This window comes from Harmonia axyridis, chromosome 3 (assembly GCF_914767665.1).
Source record: "Harmonia axyridis chromosome 3, icHarAxyr1.1, whole genome shotgun sequence".
NCBI classification, from domain to species: Eukaryota; Metazoa; Arthropoda; class Insecta; order Coleoptera; family Coccinellidae; genus Harmonia; species Harmonia axyridis.
In genome coordinates, this window is record NC_059503.1 from 3,505,785 (window position 1) to 3,525,384 (window position 19,600).

General features: G+C 38.3%; 1 protein-coding gene and 1 non-coding gene across 2 annotated transcripts; one reads left to right on the top strand and one right to left on the bottom strand.

The window, feature by feature from the left end:
- Positions 1-16,072: 16,072 nt before the first annotated feature.
- Positions 16,073-16,154, bottom strand: Trnas-aga. Its single transcript has one exon. It is a non-coding gene; the product is annotated as a tRNA-Ser (tRNA).
- A 794-nt stretch (positions 16,155-16,948) lies between these two features.
- Positions 16,949-18,941, top strand: LOC123676890 (hapless 2-like). The gene is made up of 2 exons (XM_045613159.1): positions 16,949-17,256; positions 18,246-18,941. Exons 1-2 carry the CDS (start codon positions 17,242-17,244, stop codon positions 18,684-18,686), a joined length of 456 nt encoding a protein of 151 aa, XP_045469115.1. The 5' UTR covers positions 16,949-17,241; the 3' UTR covers positions 18,687-18,941.
- The last annotated feature ends 659 nt before the right edge of the window (positions 18,942-19,600 follow it).

Consider the following 19,600-nt stretch of genomic DNA (forward strand, 5'->3'; position numbering starts at 1 on the left):
CGGCAATTTTGTTTGTTGACGTAGGACCTTTGACTGTACAGTGGAAAGCAAGTTCTTCATTTCTTTTGATATAGAAAAATCTGACAGTATATCTAGCTTTTGAAATTGCATTTGCTTGGAATCATCTGCAAGATGATCATATTTTTGGATTTTTGCTATGGGGTTTTTGGGATTCTCTACAACCCAGACTGCCGAAGCATTGGAGCTTATAAATAGTCTCTGCATTATTCAAATACTTCCACATTCCAATAGCAATTTTGTCAACGTGAATAATATATTGAATTCTGAAATATCTACTCTTCTTCTTCTTCCTTTTCTTCTTCTACATATTTTAAGCCAGGGGCTTGTATTTCCCAATTATTTATGCCTCTTGGGAGATTGACGTCCACGAGTCCTTCCACCGTTTAGGCGGTCTTCCCATTGGAAGTTCCTGGATTTCCATCCCTTATATATCTACTCATTCACCCAAAATAAATCATCCACAAAACGCTTCGCAACAGATGAAGACATGAATATTCGTTTCCTTATTAATATACTCCGATATACACCGATATACTCCTATATACTGCCCCAGATCCGCCACTTCCAGTCTCCAAGATCCCTTCAGACTCCACCTAATCATCTCTACGAACCCATCCTGTGTTGTAACCTTGAAGCGTCCCGCGAAACCCAACACGGCATATTCCCAATTACCCGTGCAATCAATCAGGAACGACGTGGCCAAACAACGTTGACGTCCGCAACTCTCGACTCCTATCGGACGCCAATAAATCACATTGTCACCGGGCAATGGAACACGAACACCGGTTACGTTGTCGCACCAATGGAGGACGGCGTGGAACATACCCTCGCATACACACATCTTTCTGCGGTTACATAGGTCGGTAATTGATCGCCAGTAATTAAGCATAGAGTAATATGCCAAACTCCTACACGCGTCGATGGTCGGGACCACCGAGATCTAGGTATCTGTTTTCATTAGCGATGGCCTCGGCGTTGTCATTATGGGGACGGTTTTTTGTGGTGGGATATCGACGCGGGGGTGGAACATGTGACCTTCTTGGGTGAAGTTTCTACAAGTGCGGAGGACTAAAGGCAGTATGTTATTGAGGGTACAGCTATAAGAGTTACTTTAAGATATCAGGTGTTCAAGAAATTTGTTTAGCCCCAGTAAACGTCTAAATGATTCGCGTTGTTTTTTTTTTGTTATTCTTCGATACATTTCTAATTTTTACTAGAGTAAAAATAAAACAGAAGGATCCTGTTTTCATTTCAATAATCAACAAAAATATAGAGAATTGAAAGTTACTCCAAATATCTTGGACTTAAACTCAATCCTTCTTTGACTTGTTCACTTGGAAAATTAATTTTTGAACTTGAAATAATAATAATATCCTTCGAAAATTAGCTGATTCTTCATGGGATACTGATGCCAGCTGAATAATATAATTGATGCACCGCTCAACATTCCTATGAGAATTATCAGTGGAACTATTAGATCTACATCTTCACATTGGTTACCAGTGCTATCACACATAATTCTGCCTCATATTCGTAGGCAGGACTCAATCAAGAAATCTTGAGAAAAATTTCATTTCTACTCGAACTTATTTCCAATTGGATCTTACCTCCCAGATACTAGAACTGCCAGATTAAAGTCACGCAAACCTTTATGGATTAATACCTTCTTTCAGTCTAATGAAAGTGACAAGGAAATTTGGCGTTTGGAATGGAATTCTTGTAATATCTTTAACAAAAGCCTAATCGTTGAGACTGTTGTAGGTTTCCATTTTCCTAGGAAAATTTGCTACATTTTAAATCTACTTAAGACTGGTCATGGTCGTTGCAATAGTATGCTCGGCAAATGGCATTTTATTGATAGCCCACTATATGGGTGTGGTGTAGAAGAAACCATTGAACAATTGTAAAATACTTTACCATATTATAAATTTCATGGTGGTTTCCAAGCTATCTATTCAGTTTCAAAGAGACTGAGACAGAGTTTTTGCGGAGGTTTTTATCTGTTCTCTTGTATCATACGTTAAAATGTATGATGCCCGGTTTATAGTTTGTCTGCTAATACTGAGATTACATCTACTTCTACACATGCTTTGTTGTTTGTAATTGATGATTTTTTGTGTTGCTTATTTCAAAAGAATATTCATAAACTAAATTCGTTTTACTACCTACTAGTAGTGTACATATCTAGGTTTTCAAATATCAATCATAATAATAAAATTCTTCGGAATCTCTCAATCTATATGTATAAGTTCCAAAATGATTTGGCAACGGTGAAACATGAGATTGCGCATACGCATAGTTCAGGTGGAACGATTGATCACTCGGTAACATAGGATATAATCACAGATTATCAAAATGACTGCCCAAACTCGAAACACATGCCACACTTCCTATCCTATACACTTCCTCGAGACCTGGAACCAATATAATCCCAATCTCAAACCTGAACAAGCACCTTCTAACAATTAAAACCCACCCAAAAACACGGAAACGGCCATCCTGATGGTGATATAACGTTTAAGAAATTGGTGAAAATGAATTTATGAACGAAAGAATATCTCGTCTGGAACTAATAAGGACGTCGCCCGAACGACCGACGTAGGGGAGCTTCCACGTCAATTTATTCAATTATCTCGCATGTCAATCAAGTTAAATTAGAAATGTGTCAGTGTCTGGGATGCTGGGGAGGTGGATGTTGGTGGGACGGCGACAACTTTTGTCTGGCGAGGACGTCGAAGATTACGCTTGCTGTTTCAATTTGTTTCAGTTCGGAGGGAGACCCTGGGGGTGGCTTGGTTCTCGTGGGACACGATTTAAGGGCAAATCGTGGGATGATTTTGTGGAATGGAGTTGGAGGTATTTTACGTGGTGGTATTAAGAGTCACAAATAAGGGTAGTTGCCCATAAGAATAATATGATATGAATTACCAATTTCGTGGTTCGTAAAGTAGACGTAAATATATTCCTTTGAAAAAGAGAAATATAAAAACTTGTTAACTTCAAACAATAAGGCATGTGTAAATAAAAATCAGTATTATCAGAGGAAATGTGATAGGGGCATCATTCATTTCAACGTATCTATGAAGCAAGCGCACATTAAAAAACCCCAGCAAAAACTCTGTTTCCCCATACAGGTGTAGTAATTCGTTTGAAAAATAAGCTCACATAACAGGCCAATTGAAAAGTCCCCGGTCTACCATAGTAAAACACATTTTTTTGGCAAAATTCGATTTTATTATTCAACATAGTTGTCTTCGAGGGAGATACAGCGATTATAGCTATCTTACAACTTTTCGATACCATTTTTTCAGTACGATTTGTCTTTCCCTTCAAAATAGGCCTCAGTTCCGGCGATTACTTCTTCATTGGCGCTAAATTTCTTATCAGCGAGCATTCTTTTGAGGTCTGAGAACAGGAAAAAGGACGCTGGGGGCCAGATCTGGCGAATACGGTGATTGCGGAAGAAATTCGAAGCCCAATTCATGCAATTTTGCCATTGTTGTCATTGATTTGTGACACTGCGCATTGTCTTGATGAAACAAAACCTTTTTGTTCTTCAAATGGGGTCGTTTTTAACGATTTCATCCTTTAAACGATCCAATAACCCCATATAATAATCGCTGTTGGTGGTCTGGCACGTTTGGAGATAACCAATGAATATTATACCTTGCGCATCCCAAAAGACTGATGCCATAACCTTGCCAGCTGACTGTTGTGTTTTTCCTCGCTTTGGATTCGGTTCATCGTGTGAAGCCCACTCATCTGACTGTCGATTAGACTCCGGAGTTGAATGATGGAGCCATGTTTCATCCATTGTCACATATCGACACAAAAATTCAGATTTATTGCACTCAAACAGCTTCAAACACTGATCACAACAATTACATAGATATGGTTGCTTTTGATCGATTGCGAGCTCGCGCGGTACCCATTTTGCACACAGCTTTCTCATGTACGAATATTTGTGAATCATATGATGTACACGTTCAGATGATATCTTCAGAATGTCTTCTATCTCGATCAACTTCACTTTAAAAAATTATTTTGTGAATTTTTTGTCGGTGTCAGTCTCTTTTGGGCTTTTTAATATAATAATTGACTTTCAGATCGTCAATTTTCTGTGGATTATCGGCATATACACAATCCTTGTGTCAACTGAACCTGGATGGAGATGCAAATCCAGATGCAAAATACATCGTAAGAGAGGCTTAAATATTGTGCGCGCTGTGGAATAGATAATTTTGGAACTTCTTCAACTCTTCCACTCACAGCAGCAATATTTTTAGTTCTAACGTGAATTTCTATGACGTATAGGACTTGAAATATCAGTAAGAGATCCGGTATTTTTTAATTTTGTTCCTGTCTCACCTATTGTAGAATCATTCGACTAGAAGTAAAGGTGTTAATTCAAACGGATTTATAGTACGGCATGTCCGAACACGTTCATCATCCCAGATATGCAGTCCCAACCTAAAATCCCTGAGCGCTTTCTATCCAACAGTACCATTGTCACTCTCGGTATTTAACAGATGCGTCTGTCATGCATTTTCATCTGAAATTCGTCTATCGAACACGAAAAACATTTCGCCTGACATCCTTCGCATCGGAGGCTATCTCGCCCATTGGGCCGAAAAAAAATTGGGTGGAAGCGTACTAAAATCGAATTTATAACAAAACGCACAGAACGGTGACTAATTTTTCAATGACAATCCGACGTCGCTAATATCGCGCGTATGACGTCAATCAGAAATTCGAACAATTGAATGTGTCGCGACAAAACACGTTTTTCAATATTTGAACAGACGGCGTCAGCATTCGTGTTTTTGGACGCTGGGCGTCGGAATGTGTAGTTTCGAACGGGGCTGTCCCTTCATTGTTCAGTGGGTGAAATTCACATGTTTGCAGTAGGGATTTTCGATTGGCCTGGTGGTTGGAATTTTTTTTTTGTTGAAAAAGATGGAGTTTGAGAATTGAAGCTAGGAACTTCACTTTTGACAGCTACCAATTCTACTTTCGAATGCTAAAAATTTTTCAATGTAAAAGTGTAATTTTTTTCAAAATTTAATAATAATGATTGATATTAAGAAGCAACTGGTATTACACTGGTGATGAGCTTTGCATATTCGGTTCATCCTGTGCGGTCCACTCAGCTGACTGTCGATTGGACTCCGGAGTGAAATGATGGATCCATGTTTCATCTATTGTCACATATCGTCGAAAAAATTCAGGTTTAGTACACTTAAACAGCTTCAAACACTGCTCAGAATCATTAACAGGTTGTTGCTTTTTATCGATAGTGAGCTCGCGCGGCACCCATTTTGCACACAGATTTCACATTCACAAATATTCGTGAATGATATGATGTACACGTTCAGATGATATCTTCATAATGTCTGCTATCTCGATCAACATCACTTTTTGGTCATTCAAAATTATTTTGTGAATGTTTCTGATTTTTTCGTCGATAACAGCCTCTTTTGGGCGTCCACTGCGTTCGCCGTCTTCGGTGCTCATATCACTACGTTTAAACTTAGCATATCAATCAATGATGGTTGATTTTCCTGGTGCAGACCCCGGAAACTCTTCAACAAGCCAAGATTTTGCTTCAACTGTATTTTTTCCCTTCAAAAAGCAATATTTTATCAGAACACGAAATTCTTTTTTTCCATCTTTTTTCAAATAACAAAAGTAGCTACACTCACAACGCAATATCTCACAAACTAATGGTCGGACTGCTGTCAAATTTTGACACATATCGTTTGAATGTTGGTACTAACTAAAAATCATATGGATTTAATAATATCACCGCCATCTATGAATCAGACCGGAGACTTTTCAATTGGCCTAATAGTCTTTCGTAAAGATAACGAAATTATTCAGTAACTTCAAATTATAATTATAAAGACTACAGATTCCTGAAGGATTTCTCTCGATTTTCTTCAACCATGGCCGATGGCCGCATCTGAACATCTCCAAGTCATCCGATGTACTCGAGACTCTAGACCCATCAATTACACCGGACAAAAAAAGAAATCCAGTTATGATTTGCATGCCCCCGATGTATAAAGCATCAGCGAATCCTTATTAAATACCAACAACACGAAATGCTCCATTGAATTGTCAGTGGCTGACAAATTCATAACCATTAATGAATACAGAATTAACATTCTTCGGTCGTCAAACTCTTGGTTGGACACCTGTAATACGGTTCATCGAATGACATAACTACAATGGCTTTTCTGGTACTTTTCATACGGGTGGTCGATCCTTGGGGCACCTGAAGACGAAAAATCGGTTTTGGGTTTCGGGAATGACTGCGTTTACGAACGGAGTCAACAAAATTGAATTACGACGAAATCAAGGGTACTAATAGCTCAAATAACTAAGCCAAGTTTTTTTTTCGAATAAATTATTATATCACATTCAAGTTGGTTGGATTTTTTTTATCGTTTGTGTCAGGAGAACAGCTGGTCATCATTTCGCCCAAATGTCTGTATTATTCGATTTTAGAGCCAGTTATGGCCTGTTAAAATTTCAATAATTTATAAAATGCTTATCTGATCGAACTGAAATTTGAAGATCAGCTGCAAAATAGTAAAACGATTGTTTAGACAGAATATGTATTTTTGTATACATACGTCATCTTTGAATCACTCTATCAGATTCCATTGGAATTGGAAGTATAGTGTACTATACTTATAAAGGATGTTTTTTTTAGAGATATAGAACTTCAAATAGCAATAAAACAACGATAGATTATTCGATTGACATGAATTTTATTTATCCGCAGGATAATCTCGTGGCATTACATTTTAAATATGATTTCTGGCATATGACCACCACGGCTGTCTCGGATGTAGTCCAATCTGGACGTCCAGTTTTCGATGACTTTTTCCAACATTTGTGGCCGTATATAGGCAATAACACGGCGAATGTTGTCTTCCAAAAGGTCAAGGGTTTGTGGCTTATCCGCATAGACCAATGACTTTACATAGCCCCACAGAAAGAAGTCTAGCGGTGTTAAAGCACAAGATCTTGGAAGCCAATTCACAGGTCAAAAACGTGAAATTAGGCGGTCACCAAACGTGTCTTTCAATAAATCGATTGTGGCACGAGATGTGTGACATGTTGCGCCGTCTTGTTGGAACCACAGCTCCTGGACATCATGGTTGTTCAATTCAGGAATAAAAAAGTTAGTAATCATGGCTCTATACCGATTACCATTGACTGTAACGTTCTAGCCATCATCGTTTTTGAAGAAGTACGGACCAATGATTCCACCAGCCCATAAAGCACACCAAACAGTAATTTTTTCTAGATGTAACGAGGTTTCGATATACACTTGAGGATTAGCTTCACTCCCAATACGGCAGTTTTGTTTGTTGACGTAGCCATTCAACCAGAAGTGCGCTTCATCGCTGAACAAAATAAAATGGACGTAGTGCGCGATACGCATTCCTCACAGAACCATTATTTTCCGAATAAAATTGCACTATTTGCAGGCGTTGTTCAAGCGTGAGTCTATTCATGATGAATTGCCAAACCAAATTGAGAATAAATCACTTGACAGCTGTTAAATCGGTCGCCATTTTGAACAGTAATGCCAACTTGAAGTTATATACTTCGAAAAAAAACACCCGTTATTCAAATTTTTTTCGAATTTTTTTGGTTATATTCTGGGAAAGTAGCAAAATACCAAGATGCTGAAATATACGTGGGGAATTAAGAACAAACTAAGAAGACGAAGTATCAAATTTCAATTTGTAAATTGCACTAAATTGAACACTGAATTCTAATATAATATCCTGAATGAATAAACTCTGTTCCATATGTATTCATTATTGATTGGGTTTCCTTCCAATCTTCAATCCTCCAGCTTAATATAAAACGGAAGCAGTGATCGTAAACAATCTCATAATTATTGCAGATAAGTTTCAGCTGCAGGTCAACTATATGTGCCTATAATATATGTGTCTTATTATGCTTTCTTTTTATCTGACATCGTTTCCAGTAGTAAATGAGGAGACACAAATAATACATGCTGGCTATCCAACATGGTAATTAGATCTTTGATGGGGTCGAATATGATGAGGGCATAACTAACAGTCTCCTGGAGGGAATGAAAAAGCATATAAGAATGTTAAATGTATACTTTGAAGGTTTGGATTATAAATTGCCACCAAATCTTAGTGGAAAGATGTTTTTTACCCAAAAATTGCCCATTTCAGATTGAATCGATCGTTTTATGGGAGTTTATAAATTTTTCAAGAAAATATGATCTGTGTTCTTATCATGAACTTAACAAGACATCGTTGTTTCTTGGTATTTCTTTGACTGTCCCTGCAAATATTTGCAAAAATTCTTATGATCAGTCTGTTCTGTAAGAGATATTTTGTGGTTCACAGTGTTATCACACTAAAAATATTATTCTTTCCCGTGTAAAAATCACATAGCTGAAATTTTGGGTACTACAATCATGGATTAAAATCTGAATACACAAAATTCCAGTGGAAGATTTATTCTGAGATATAAAAATTTCACAAAAAAATTCTTTTCACGAAGAATCCCTCAGAGGTTAATTTTTTCTTGGACCCCACCTAGATTTTAATTATTTCCAGATTCTGAGACGATCGTCATTCCAGGAAAGTCCTTTTTTCTGTCGGTTATGGCCGTTTCATGCAGATTTCTCGAATTAAAGGGTTGCAGTTCTGCATTAAAAGAGAAATTGGGGGCCATCTCACTAGGCAAATGGCTCGAAAAGTTGGATATTCTATTTTCGCAGAGCGTGTTAATTAATTTTATGGGGTTAGAGGGGCCATAAAGGGTGTCCCTGAAGAAAAATAAGGCTTGATTAAGGGGTTGAGTACCGGATGATTTCCATTTGAGCTTTTTGAATTGAATCCCTGGAGGGTATTGCGCGATATTCAACTATTTTTATGCTGCAGTTTCGAAAAGAGTTCGTATACAGTTTATTCAATTAACAGAGGTCAATGGGGAAACTAAATGAACAGGAAAAAACTGCTGACTTTTTTATTTCATTCTATGCTTAGTTCTTTTGTTCTTTACAGGAGCTGAATATGCTGGCGTTGATAAAAATTCCTTGGACAAGCTTGGAAAGATATTTCTGAAACTACCAAAATCTACCAATAGATTTCATAGAAATGTGAGAAAACTACTAATACTGTCACACTGGCGAATGCTTCAGTCTCTCGGTGCTCGTTGAATTTAGTCTAAGCGCGTACGAGAATGCAGAAATAACGGGTGTTTTTTTTCGAGGTATATAACTTTAAGTTGACATTACTGTTCAAGATGGCGACCGATTTAACAGCCGTCAAGTGATTTATTCTCAGTTTGGTTTGGCAATTCATCATGAATTGACTCACGCCTGAACAACGCTTGCAAATAGTGCAATTTTATTTCGAAAATAATGGTTCTATGCCGAATACGTATCACGCACTACGTCCATTTTATTTTGTTTAGCGATGAAGCGTACTTCTGGTTGAATGGCTACGTCAACAAACACAACTGCCGCATTTGGAGTGAAGCTAATCCTCAAGTGTATGTCAAAACACCGTTACATCCAGAAAAACTGACTGTTTAGTGCGCTTTATGGGCTGGTGGAATCATTGGTCCGTACTTCTTCAAAAACGATGATGGCCAAAACGTTACAGTCAATGGTGATCGGTATAAAGCCATGATTACTAACTTTTTAATTCCTGAATTGAACAACCATGAAGTCCAGGAGCTATGGTTCCAACAAGACGGCGCAACATGTCACACAGCTCGTGCCACAATCGATTTATTGAAAGACACGTTTGGTGACCGCCTAATTTCACGTTTTGGACCTGTGAATTGGCCTTCAAGATCTTGTGATTTAACACCGCTAGACTACTTTCTGTGGGGCTATGTGAAGTCATTTCTATGCGGATAAGCCACAAACCCTTGACCATTTGGAAGACAACATTCGCCGTGTTATTGCCGATATACGGCCACAAATGTTGGACAAAGTCATCGAAAATTAGACGTCCAGATTGGACTACATCCGAGCCAGCCGTAGCGGTCATATGCCAGAAATCATATTTAAAATGTAATGCAACAAGATGATCTTGCGGATAAATAAAATTTATGTCGATCGAATAATCCATCGTTGTTTTATTGCAATTTAAAGTTCTATAGCTCTAAAAAAAACATCTTTATAAGCCGTGCGACGCGTGCATATCAAGCGCAAGTTATATCAAGAAATCAAGTCAAGTCGAGCTTAAGTATGTAATTTGTCACGAGCTTGATTTTCAAGTCAAGTAGTTGTTTAAAATGTCAAGCTTCTTGGCTTGATATGATTTCAGAAAAAAAATCCTCCCAATAGAACGATTCTCGACCAATTTTTCATGTTAGCTAACAAAACAATTGTCCAACTTTCGAACATCCTCACGGTCCGAAAGACCTAACCATATTTCAATTATGGCATTAACGTTAAACGGACCAGAACGATCCAAGACGTTTACTCCAGCATCCCCCATCGACCAAACTTTCCATTCCACGCGATCCCTGACAACCTCTCAGGACTGTCTCGATAACTTCCGAGAAGATCCCTCTCAAACCCTGAATAATCACCGATTCAGGGTCGGAATTTGTGGCGGAATTATTCCGCCAAACAGATGCAAGTAGATGTAAATGCACGTTGGATGGCACTCGAGATGGCCCCGGGATCATCCGGGGCTTAGGGTTGCGGTCAAGATACCGATCCGGCGACTGCATAATGCATGAAATCTTCCGTATCGGCGATTCTGAACCGATGCGAGATCTGCTCTCGATTCGCACGGTCTACTCCATCTGGGATGTTTTATGGCGAATGCTACAGATAGTTGGGAAGGTTAGTTGGCAGCGCATCCACCATTTTTTGATAAAATGAAGTTTTGTTTGCTGGATAATTGGTAGAACGCCTGTCCGATTGACTTGAAATTCAGAGATCAGTTGCGAAATAAATGAATATATCTATCATTTCGATGATTCATTACGATAAGAAACTTACAGCATGAAAAAATATGACAATGTGTCTCTCTTTCAAACATTCGAGCAACTACAATATTATCTCTTATTATAACAGGTGTTGTTTTTAACCATAAGTGAGGGAACGATATATTCTTGTTAAAAATTCAGCGGGTTTAAATCTCAAAAATTAAATTCTAAATATTATTATTACATAGGCGCACAACCTTGCTTCAGCCGTTTTTCCCGAAATTCGAGGCTTTATTGTAAAAAGCTGGTTATACATTGTATAGTATTGTCCATCGCTGGCCATTACTTTCTCTCATCTTTCGGGCAGCGTACGAATCCCGCGTTGTAAAATAAAAACTGGTCATCTTCTGAAGCGATCCACGAATCTATCCAATTTTTTAATTCCTCGTAAGACCAGAAGTGCTGGTCAAGCCATGTGCCATAGATCGAAACAAGTGATAGTCCGCGGAAGCAACATCTGGAGACTGAGGCAAGTGGGGTAGGACTTCCCATTTCAATGTTTCCAAGTACCGGGTGTTTTTTTCGAGGTATATAACTTTAAGTTGCCATTACTGTTCAAGATGGCTACCGATTTAACAGCTGTCAAGTGATTTATTCTCAGTTTGGTTTGACAATCCATCATGAATAGACTCACGCCTGAACAACGCTTGCAAATGGTGCAATTTTATTTCGAAAATAATGATTCTGTGCGGAATACGTATCGCGCACTAGGTCCATTTTATTTTGTTTAGCGATGAAGCGCACTTCTGGTTGAATGGCTACGTCAACAAACAAAACTGCCGTATTTAGAGTGAAGCTAATCCTCAAGTGTATGTCGAAACACCGTAACATCCAGAAAAACTGACTGTTTGGTGCGCTTTATGAGCTGATGGCCAGAACGTTACAGTCAATGGTGATCAGTATAGAGCCATGATTACTAACTTTTTCATTCCTGAATTGAACAACAATGATGTCCAGGAGCTGTGGTTCCAACAAGACGGCGCAGCATGTCACACAGCTCGTGCCACAATCGATTTATTGAAAGACACGTTTGGTGACCGCCTAATTTCACGTTTTGGACCTGTGAATCGGCCTCCAAGATCTTGTGATTTAACACCGCTAGACTACTTTCTGTGGGGCTATGTAAAGTCATTAGTCTATGCGGATAAGCCACAAACCCTTGACCATTTGGACAACATTCACCGTGTTATTGCCGATATACGGCCACAAATGTTTAAAAAAGTCATCGAAAATTGGACGTCCAGATTGGACTACATCCGAGCCAGCCGTGGCGGTCATATGCCAGAAATCATATTTAAGATGTAATGCCACAAGATTATCTTGCGGATAAATAAAATTCATGTCAATCGAATAATCCATCGCTGTTTTATTGCAACTTAAAGTTATATAGCTCTGAAAAAAAACACCCTTTACCTGTTCCACTAAGAATCTAGGTACTGATGTGAACAAAATCACAGCTTAAATGGCACCCTATGAAGCAAAAATGACATGAGACCCCTCTCCAAACTCTGTGGGTAATAGTCTTTGATCGTCTGTCAAAATAATATTCCATTTCGATATGAGTTGAAAATTCCAATTTCTTGAGAAAGTTCGCAGTTTTCCAAATCGTCATTTCAATTTCAAGGATAATAATAAAGCGATAAACCTTGGAAATGAGAGACTCGTTAATAGGAAACTTCTTCCCAATTTCCACGTAAAGGATACTACAATTCCAGATCCCCATAACTTTGAAATCGTTGAGCCGAAGACGTAACCTGCATTCACACCCCAAATTGTCATTCGTCCCTTTCAAAAGTCACCATAAATTACAGACGATAGACTCCACAGTATTCTCAGATTGTTCCAAAATAACAAAAAAATATATCGGCCCAATACATATTCGATATACCGCCAACCAGCCTCCAATGGCAACACCTGTGGCCAAACCCTGCTAACTCGATTCATTAAGCTGGTCCTTAATCTGGAACCTTCCTAATTGACACAAGTTTCATCTATAAATTAGCAGGTTATACTCTGCGGATAGTTACTTCAATAGGTGTACAGAATGGGGTGCGGAGAACAACGGGTATTGGGAAGTTTGTTTGAGCTCCTACAAATTTGTAGTTCCTTAGAAGATTATAATTAATATAGTTGCTAGTACAGATGGTTGGATTTATGATGTCGATAGGGGCAACGCAGGGGTTGTTGGGGTAACCCCCTGAGGAATGGTGTTTCGATTCTAAAGGGGGGAATGGGAACTATAGAATTTTGGGGTATTGGGTCTATTGTTCCTGATGAAGTTTTAGAATCGATACTGGGAAGATTGTGTGGTCGACTGGAAGATACATGTCTTAGGTAATTGAGTATATCCGTAAGTTTGCCTTCATGTGGTTTTATCAGACTAAACTCTTTGGGACCAGCAAAATATAATTCATATGGAAGTGTCCAAAGCCTTTCAATGTCTGGTTTGGATAGTTATCTGAAATGTTCAATAGACACGGTAAGTGGTAGTGAAAAAAATACATCAGGAAGTTATTCTCGATTGAACATGTCAGCTTACTAGCCAAATTCATTTGCGAGAGGCTCAAATTTTGTGCTTTAATATGAGGAAATTTGCGATTGAAGCTCATCGAATGCTCTCAAATACTTATGGTGAGGCCGCTTTTAGTGACAAACATGTAGAAAGTGGTTTCAACGCTTCAAGAACGGTGATTTTGACGTCGCAGACTAGTACGGCGGTGGAAGAGAGAAGGTTTTCGGAGATGCAGAATTGGTGGCATTACTTGATCAAGACTCGTAACAAACGCAATAAGAATTGGTAGAATCATTGGGAGTGACGCAACAAGCCATTTCAAAATGCCTGAAAGTCATGGGCTGTCCTTCTCAGTAACTATGTTGTCATCTGGTATGATTTGTAGGTTATCAGGATCACATTGGGTCTGCTGTCTTTTATATGGGTTTTCAAATAGTTCACCCAAGTTTCTTTAGAGATTATCTCTCGCGTGGCTCCAAAGAAAAAACTGTGATTATATGTGTTTTTGCAGAAAGTTTCCAGCAAAATTGTGATTGTTTCGTTGTTGTGTGGTATGAAGCTCACACAGAACCTACGAGGCGTATATTTAAAGTAAAGTCTACATTTATTTTTTTCACATTAAATAACATTTATTTAATAAGTTTTGTACATTGCTGTAAAGCTTGAAATTTAAGCTATTTTTCTACGTAATCGCCATTCATTTCGATGAGCTTCCTCATTCGCTCGACAAACTTTTGTATCCCTTCCTCGAACCACGATCCCGCCGTCTCGCGCAAGAACGAAATGACCGCTTCATGAACTTCTTCATCGTTCGCAAATTTCCGGTGTGTAATAATGAGCCAATGTTTCATCTTCCTCTTCAAAACTGGCGAGAAAGTCTTGGGCATATTGGACACGTTTGACTTTGTGCTCCGGGGTAAGTATTTTCGGGACCCACCTGGCTGACAATTTTCGGTATTGCAGGTTATTCACTAAAATTGAATGAATAGAGTCTCTACTGCGCACATCTTGGAGTTTTTCGGCCAACGTAATGACTGAACGTAACTCGCACCTGGCGGGAGCGACAACCGTCACTTGCATCGCAAATGGCTGCTACGTCAAGACAGAGCGTCCTAATGAGCTCCACCAGGTGTCGATTGGTGGAGGGGGGCCCAACGTATACAACAGTGTTGCCGGATTTCATCTAGCGGTACTTGCGGCGATACAATGGCCTTGGAGACCTTACTTTAAATACACGCCTCGTACTCTCCTCAGCTTCTGATAACTATTTTTCCATTAAGTCCTTCCTGAATTGGCAATATTCTGTAAGTACGCCATTTAGGATATGTGGAATGTTTTTTCTGAGATCCTATTCCAGATACATATATGTATTGGAATTTACTGGATCTTGGATTATTGGGTGTTGCTACAGAAAACCATGACACATTGAACCAGTCATAGAACATAATTTGCACTGAAATGAAGAAATTCAAAATTGTTCTCTTAACCATTCCAAACGACGTTGCCAATTCTGTACCAATTTCCCGTGAATGAATAATAAATATAACCGGACGACATTTCTCACATCCTATTGGACATATTGTTGACAGCCGAGGCAATAACACTAGCCGGAACGTCTCCAATAAAACACATAAACCATAAAATGGGTGCACGTCTCATCCAGAAACGGAGCAATTCGTGAAATAAAACAAGATCTAAGTGCGCCACAGCACGGAACATCTGACCGTCGGAATAAAACAGGAGGATTCGACGTTCCTAAGGTCACCCCGGGGCTGTAAAAGGGGGTTGGGGGTTGGAGGGTGAGCGCCCCCTGGCGGAGCGTTCGGGCGTCCAGTTCGAGACCCCGAAAGTTGACTACAATCAATCTTCGGTTTCAGGAGGAGAACAGCAATCGTGGGGGTTATGGAGATGTATGGCCGATTGGAGGGTTGAAAAAATGGAGTAGAAAGATACCTGATCCGTTGACTTATGTTTTGACTCTTTTGGGCGTAGGGATGAATGGAATTTGGGGATGATTGATTGGGGTGTGTTACGTTTTTGTTGATGCCGCCTTGTCGGATTTGTAAGGTAGCCTCATCTTGGATCTGACGGGGTAATAATTCTGTTATATATCTGACGTTGCATTTTTAGGGTTATGTATGAGAGGGTGATTCGATTCACTTTGTTGACCCTATCGTTTTAGACTGAGAAATGGAGGGGTTGCTATCGATCATGAGTTGAGTAGTAGAATTTTTTGATCATTCGATGAGTTACTGAAGAAAATGAACTCAAGAAACAAGCACGGAAAAAATGTATATGTAAATTGTTAGAATGTAGGATATAATATTACTTAGTCCACAAATTTATAAAAGCCAAAAACTAATTGGTGACATAGGAAAAGTTAACATGGAAAGTAACATTTTGAAGTATGAATCTCAAACTCTGGAAATTTGGGTCTTCAGGTATATTTTTCGAATAAATAATGTGTAGATAAGATAATTTTTTTAATCCTTCAGAATGAATTAAAATGTAAAAAAATTTCACCGCAGTCGGTAGGATTCGAACCTACGCTCCCAGAGGGAATCTGATTTCTAGTCAGACGCCTTAACCGCTCGGCCACGACTGCTTGTTGTATAAGTAGTGATAGTAGTTATTATATAAGCCAATATCTGGTATCTTTATATAACAGTGATTCCCAAACTTTTTTTTCGTAGACCTCTTTCATAACTTTATTGATTTCGGTCACAGATTTTTCGTAGACCTCACCATTTTGAGGAAATTTCAGCTCGAAATTTGGGAAAAATCAGTAAAAATTGAATTTTTATAGAAAAATCGTTATATCTCCTGAAATATTCGTCACAGACCCTTCAAATAAAACGTTTTTTGAAAAAAGAGTCTTGATCTAGGATATGCTGCGGTTTCAGGTCTGTATCTTGCTTCTACGAGAAATAGCAGCCTCTAAAAAAATATAAATATAATTTTTGAAAATTTCAGTTAATAAAAATAAATAATAAAAAACATTTTTTCTATTCTGAGAACTAGCTCTCAGTGTACTTCAAGTGTTCCTTCGAGGACCTCTCATTTGTTTGGTACCTTAGCATAAAAGTCAAAGGTCTAAATGATCATTATGTATATACTCAGAACGATTAAAAAACTACCTATTAAATGAAGAAAACATAAACGTTCAACGGGGAAACACTATCTTCATACACCTAGAAATTTTCTCAATGGATATCCTGTTTATTTAAACCTATTAACAATATTCAATAACGTAAAACTTTATGGCTGACTTGTTTCTGATTAAACTGCTTTGTTTCTAGCACCTGGCCGGTAATTTCTAGACCCAGATCTGCAATTATCTAATACAAGTTGTGGAAATTCCGCTTTCCTAAACATCCGAGTTGGCGTCATCTAATTGAAGCTTCTTCGCTATCATCAAGACAATTTGATCACCTTCTCTGAGATGTTGACGGAAATGCTTCATTATTTGTAACAAATCCAGTGAAACCTTGATTTTAAATGATAGCTTCGCACATTCAGTGCTCCAAGGAGTCTCCAGGATATGGTCCAGGAGTATTGGACGGTATTTTACCCCAGTAGTTTTCCAAGATAATTAGGAATAATTATGTGATATTGGATTATAAGGATTTATAAAAAAGCTTGATGGTTATAACTTCAGTGCATGAGTTGAGCAAGTCAGTGCAGCGTCAGTCATGATACTACAACAGGTGAGTTGCTATATGAATTTTTCGATCATCATTTCCATCAACAAGTAGGTAGCTCCAACTGCCTAGAAGTCATCAATAATTTTTTTTATTGCAACTGTCTAATGTGATTTTCCACTATTTGGGTTGTTAAGAATTAAGTACTAAGTTTTTCAGAATTTTCTGTTGATTATCATGATCATTTTGATTGCTGCTCTTTCCAATATCCGAATGATTCAAGATATACCTACGGCAAATTCTGAAATATCATTCATCATTTGAAGTTGAAATAACATTAAAAATAAAACTGGGTTCTCTGGACGTTCCGAATATATACTTTAGGGAATTATGAATTTTTAGAATATTATTTGGTTATTTATTACAAAATTATCTCCAGAAGAATTCAGATATTTTATAGGGTATGAGAATATAAAAATATAACTTTATGTGAAATTCTCAGTGATTTTCATTAATTTTTGGTACGTTTAGCACAATTACTGATTCTCTTCCGTCTTGATCGTTCTATTCGCATCCAATCTGGATATTGAAAAACAAAATAAATGAATATTTAACTTTGAACATTAAACTGAAAACCGCTACATTCGCCTGGCATCCTTTAATTTGAGTACTTATGACAATTCAGACATTTTCTATCGAGATATCCTCTGATCATTTGGATCCAGTTTGGATATTTCAACATTCCTTGTTGAGATTTCCCCAATTTCCATGATAGGAAGATTTTTCTGTTTTATATTGCAATATTTTCTGCATTTTCATCAGTAGCCAGAAGATTTTAAGAGCATTGAAATTTAGAAAATATGAATTTTCGAGATGTGGTCAGGTGTAAGTCAAATTTGAATAACTAAAAAGCTGGATTTAAATAGAACAACTGAATGTCTTTATCGAGACAACCCTTTTATGTTACATACCAGAGCCCGAAAAGTTGAAGAGTTGAATATCAAATTTCTGACAATATCTAAATAACATTTCACATTATAATATTTGGCTTTCAGGTAACCATATCCACCCTCCTGGTAACCTTCACCATCTGCCTCACCAAGGGCCAAGAACTCAACCCAGAGGCCCCCGAACAGAACCTTGTCCTCAGAGCTCTTCAACCACCACCAGTGACAAGTCCAGATGGCGTTCAAACGATGCCAAACAACCGACGCAAACGCTGTGGAGGGGGTGGAGGAGGCTGTGGATGTGGAGGGGGTTGTTCCCAACCAGCCCCTGCGAAGGTCTACAACGTCCACATCCAAGTGCAGGTGAAGAAGGCACCAGCCAGACCACCTCCAAGGATGGTACATAGACCTGCTCAGGTTGCTTATGTTCCGGTCGCTGTGGTACCAGTGCAAACCTACCATCCTGCCCCCACTTGTTGCGGTGGAGGGGGTGGTGGCGGTTATGGAGGCGGTGGAGGAGGAGGAGGAAAAGGAAAGTGGGGAAAATGATTTTTTTTGCTCAAGATTTTTTTGTCTTATTATGAAATACATTTGTTGAGAAAACCAAATTTCGTATGGATTTATTATTTCCGGTTCTCTGGTGATTCAATTCAATGTTTGTTCAAAAGAGTTTCGTTTTGCATAAATACTTATAGAATTTCGTTGATTCTCTAAATTTCCTCATTTATCATAAAAATGACAATTTGATACTTTTTGTATCTTTCATGAAATGTCTTTCAAGTACGAATAAATGAAATACATTATTCAAAAAATCTTCTTATCTTCTTCTTCATCTGATTTCATGAATAGTTCTCTATCTATCTCAAGAGAACTGAATGAAATAATCACTGAACTACTGAATAAAACTTCCTTGTATCGAAGCTCTAAACAAGGTATTCCAAAATTGGAGATATATACACAAAAGTGGTAAATACTCAAATGATACCAAGAAATAAAATCTCATGAATATGGATTTGTATACACTTCATTCTAGATCGATGAGGAATCGATAAACCTGCGTTTTTGTCAATACCACTAGGGATTCATCAAGCCAAGTAGCTTGATATTTTAACAAACTAAAGGGTGTTTTTTAGAGCTATAGAACTTTAAATTGCAATAAAACAACGATGGATTATTCGATTGACATAAATTTTATTTATCCACTAGATAATCTTGTGGCATTACATTTTAAATATGATTTCTGGCATATGACCGCCACGGCTGGCTCGGATGTAGTCCAATCTGGACGTCCAATTTTCAATGACTTTTTCCAACATTTGTGGCCGTACAACGGCAATAACACGGCGAATGTTGTCTTCCAAATGGTCAAGGGTTTGTGGCTTATCCGCATAGACCAATCACTTAACATAGTCCCACAGAAAGTAGTCTAGGGGTGTTAAATCGCAAGATCTTGGATGCCAATT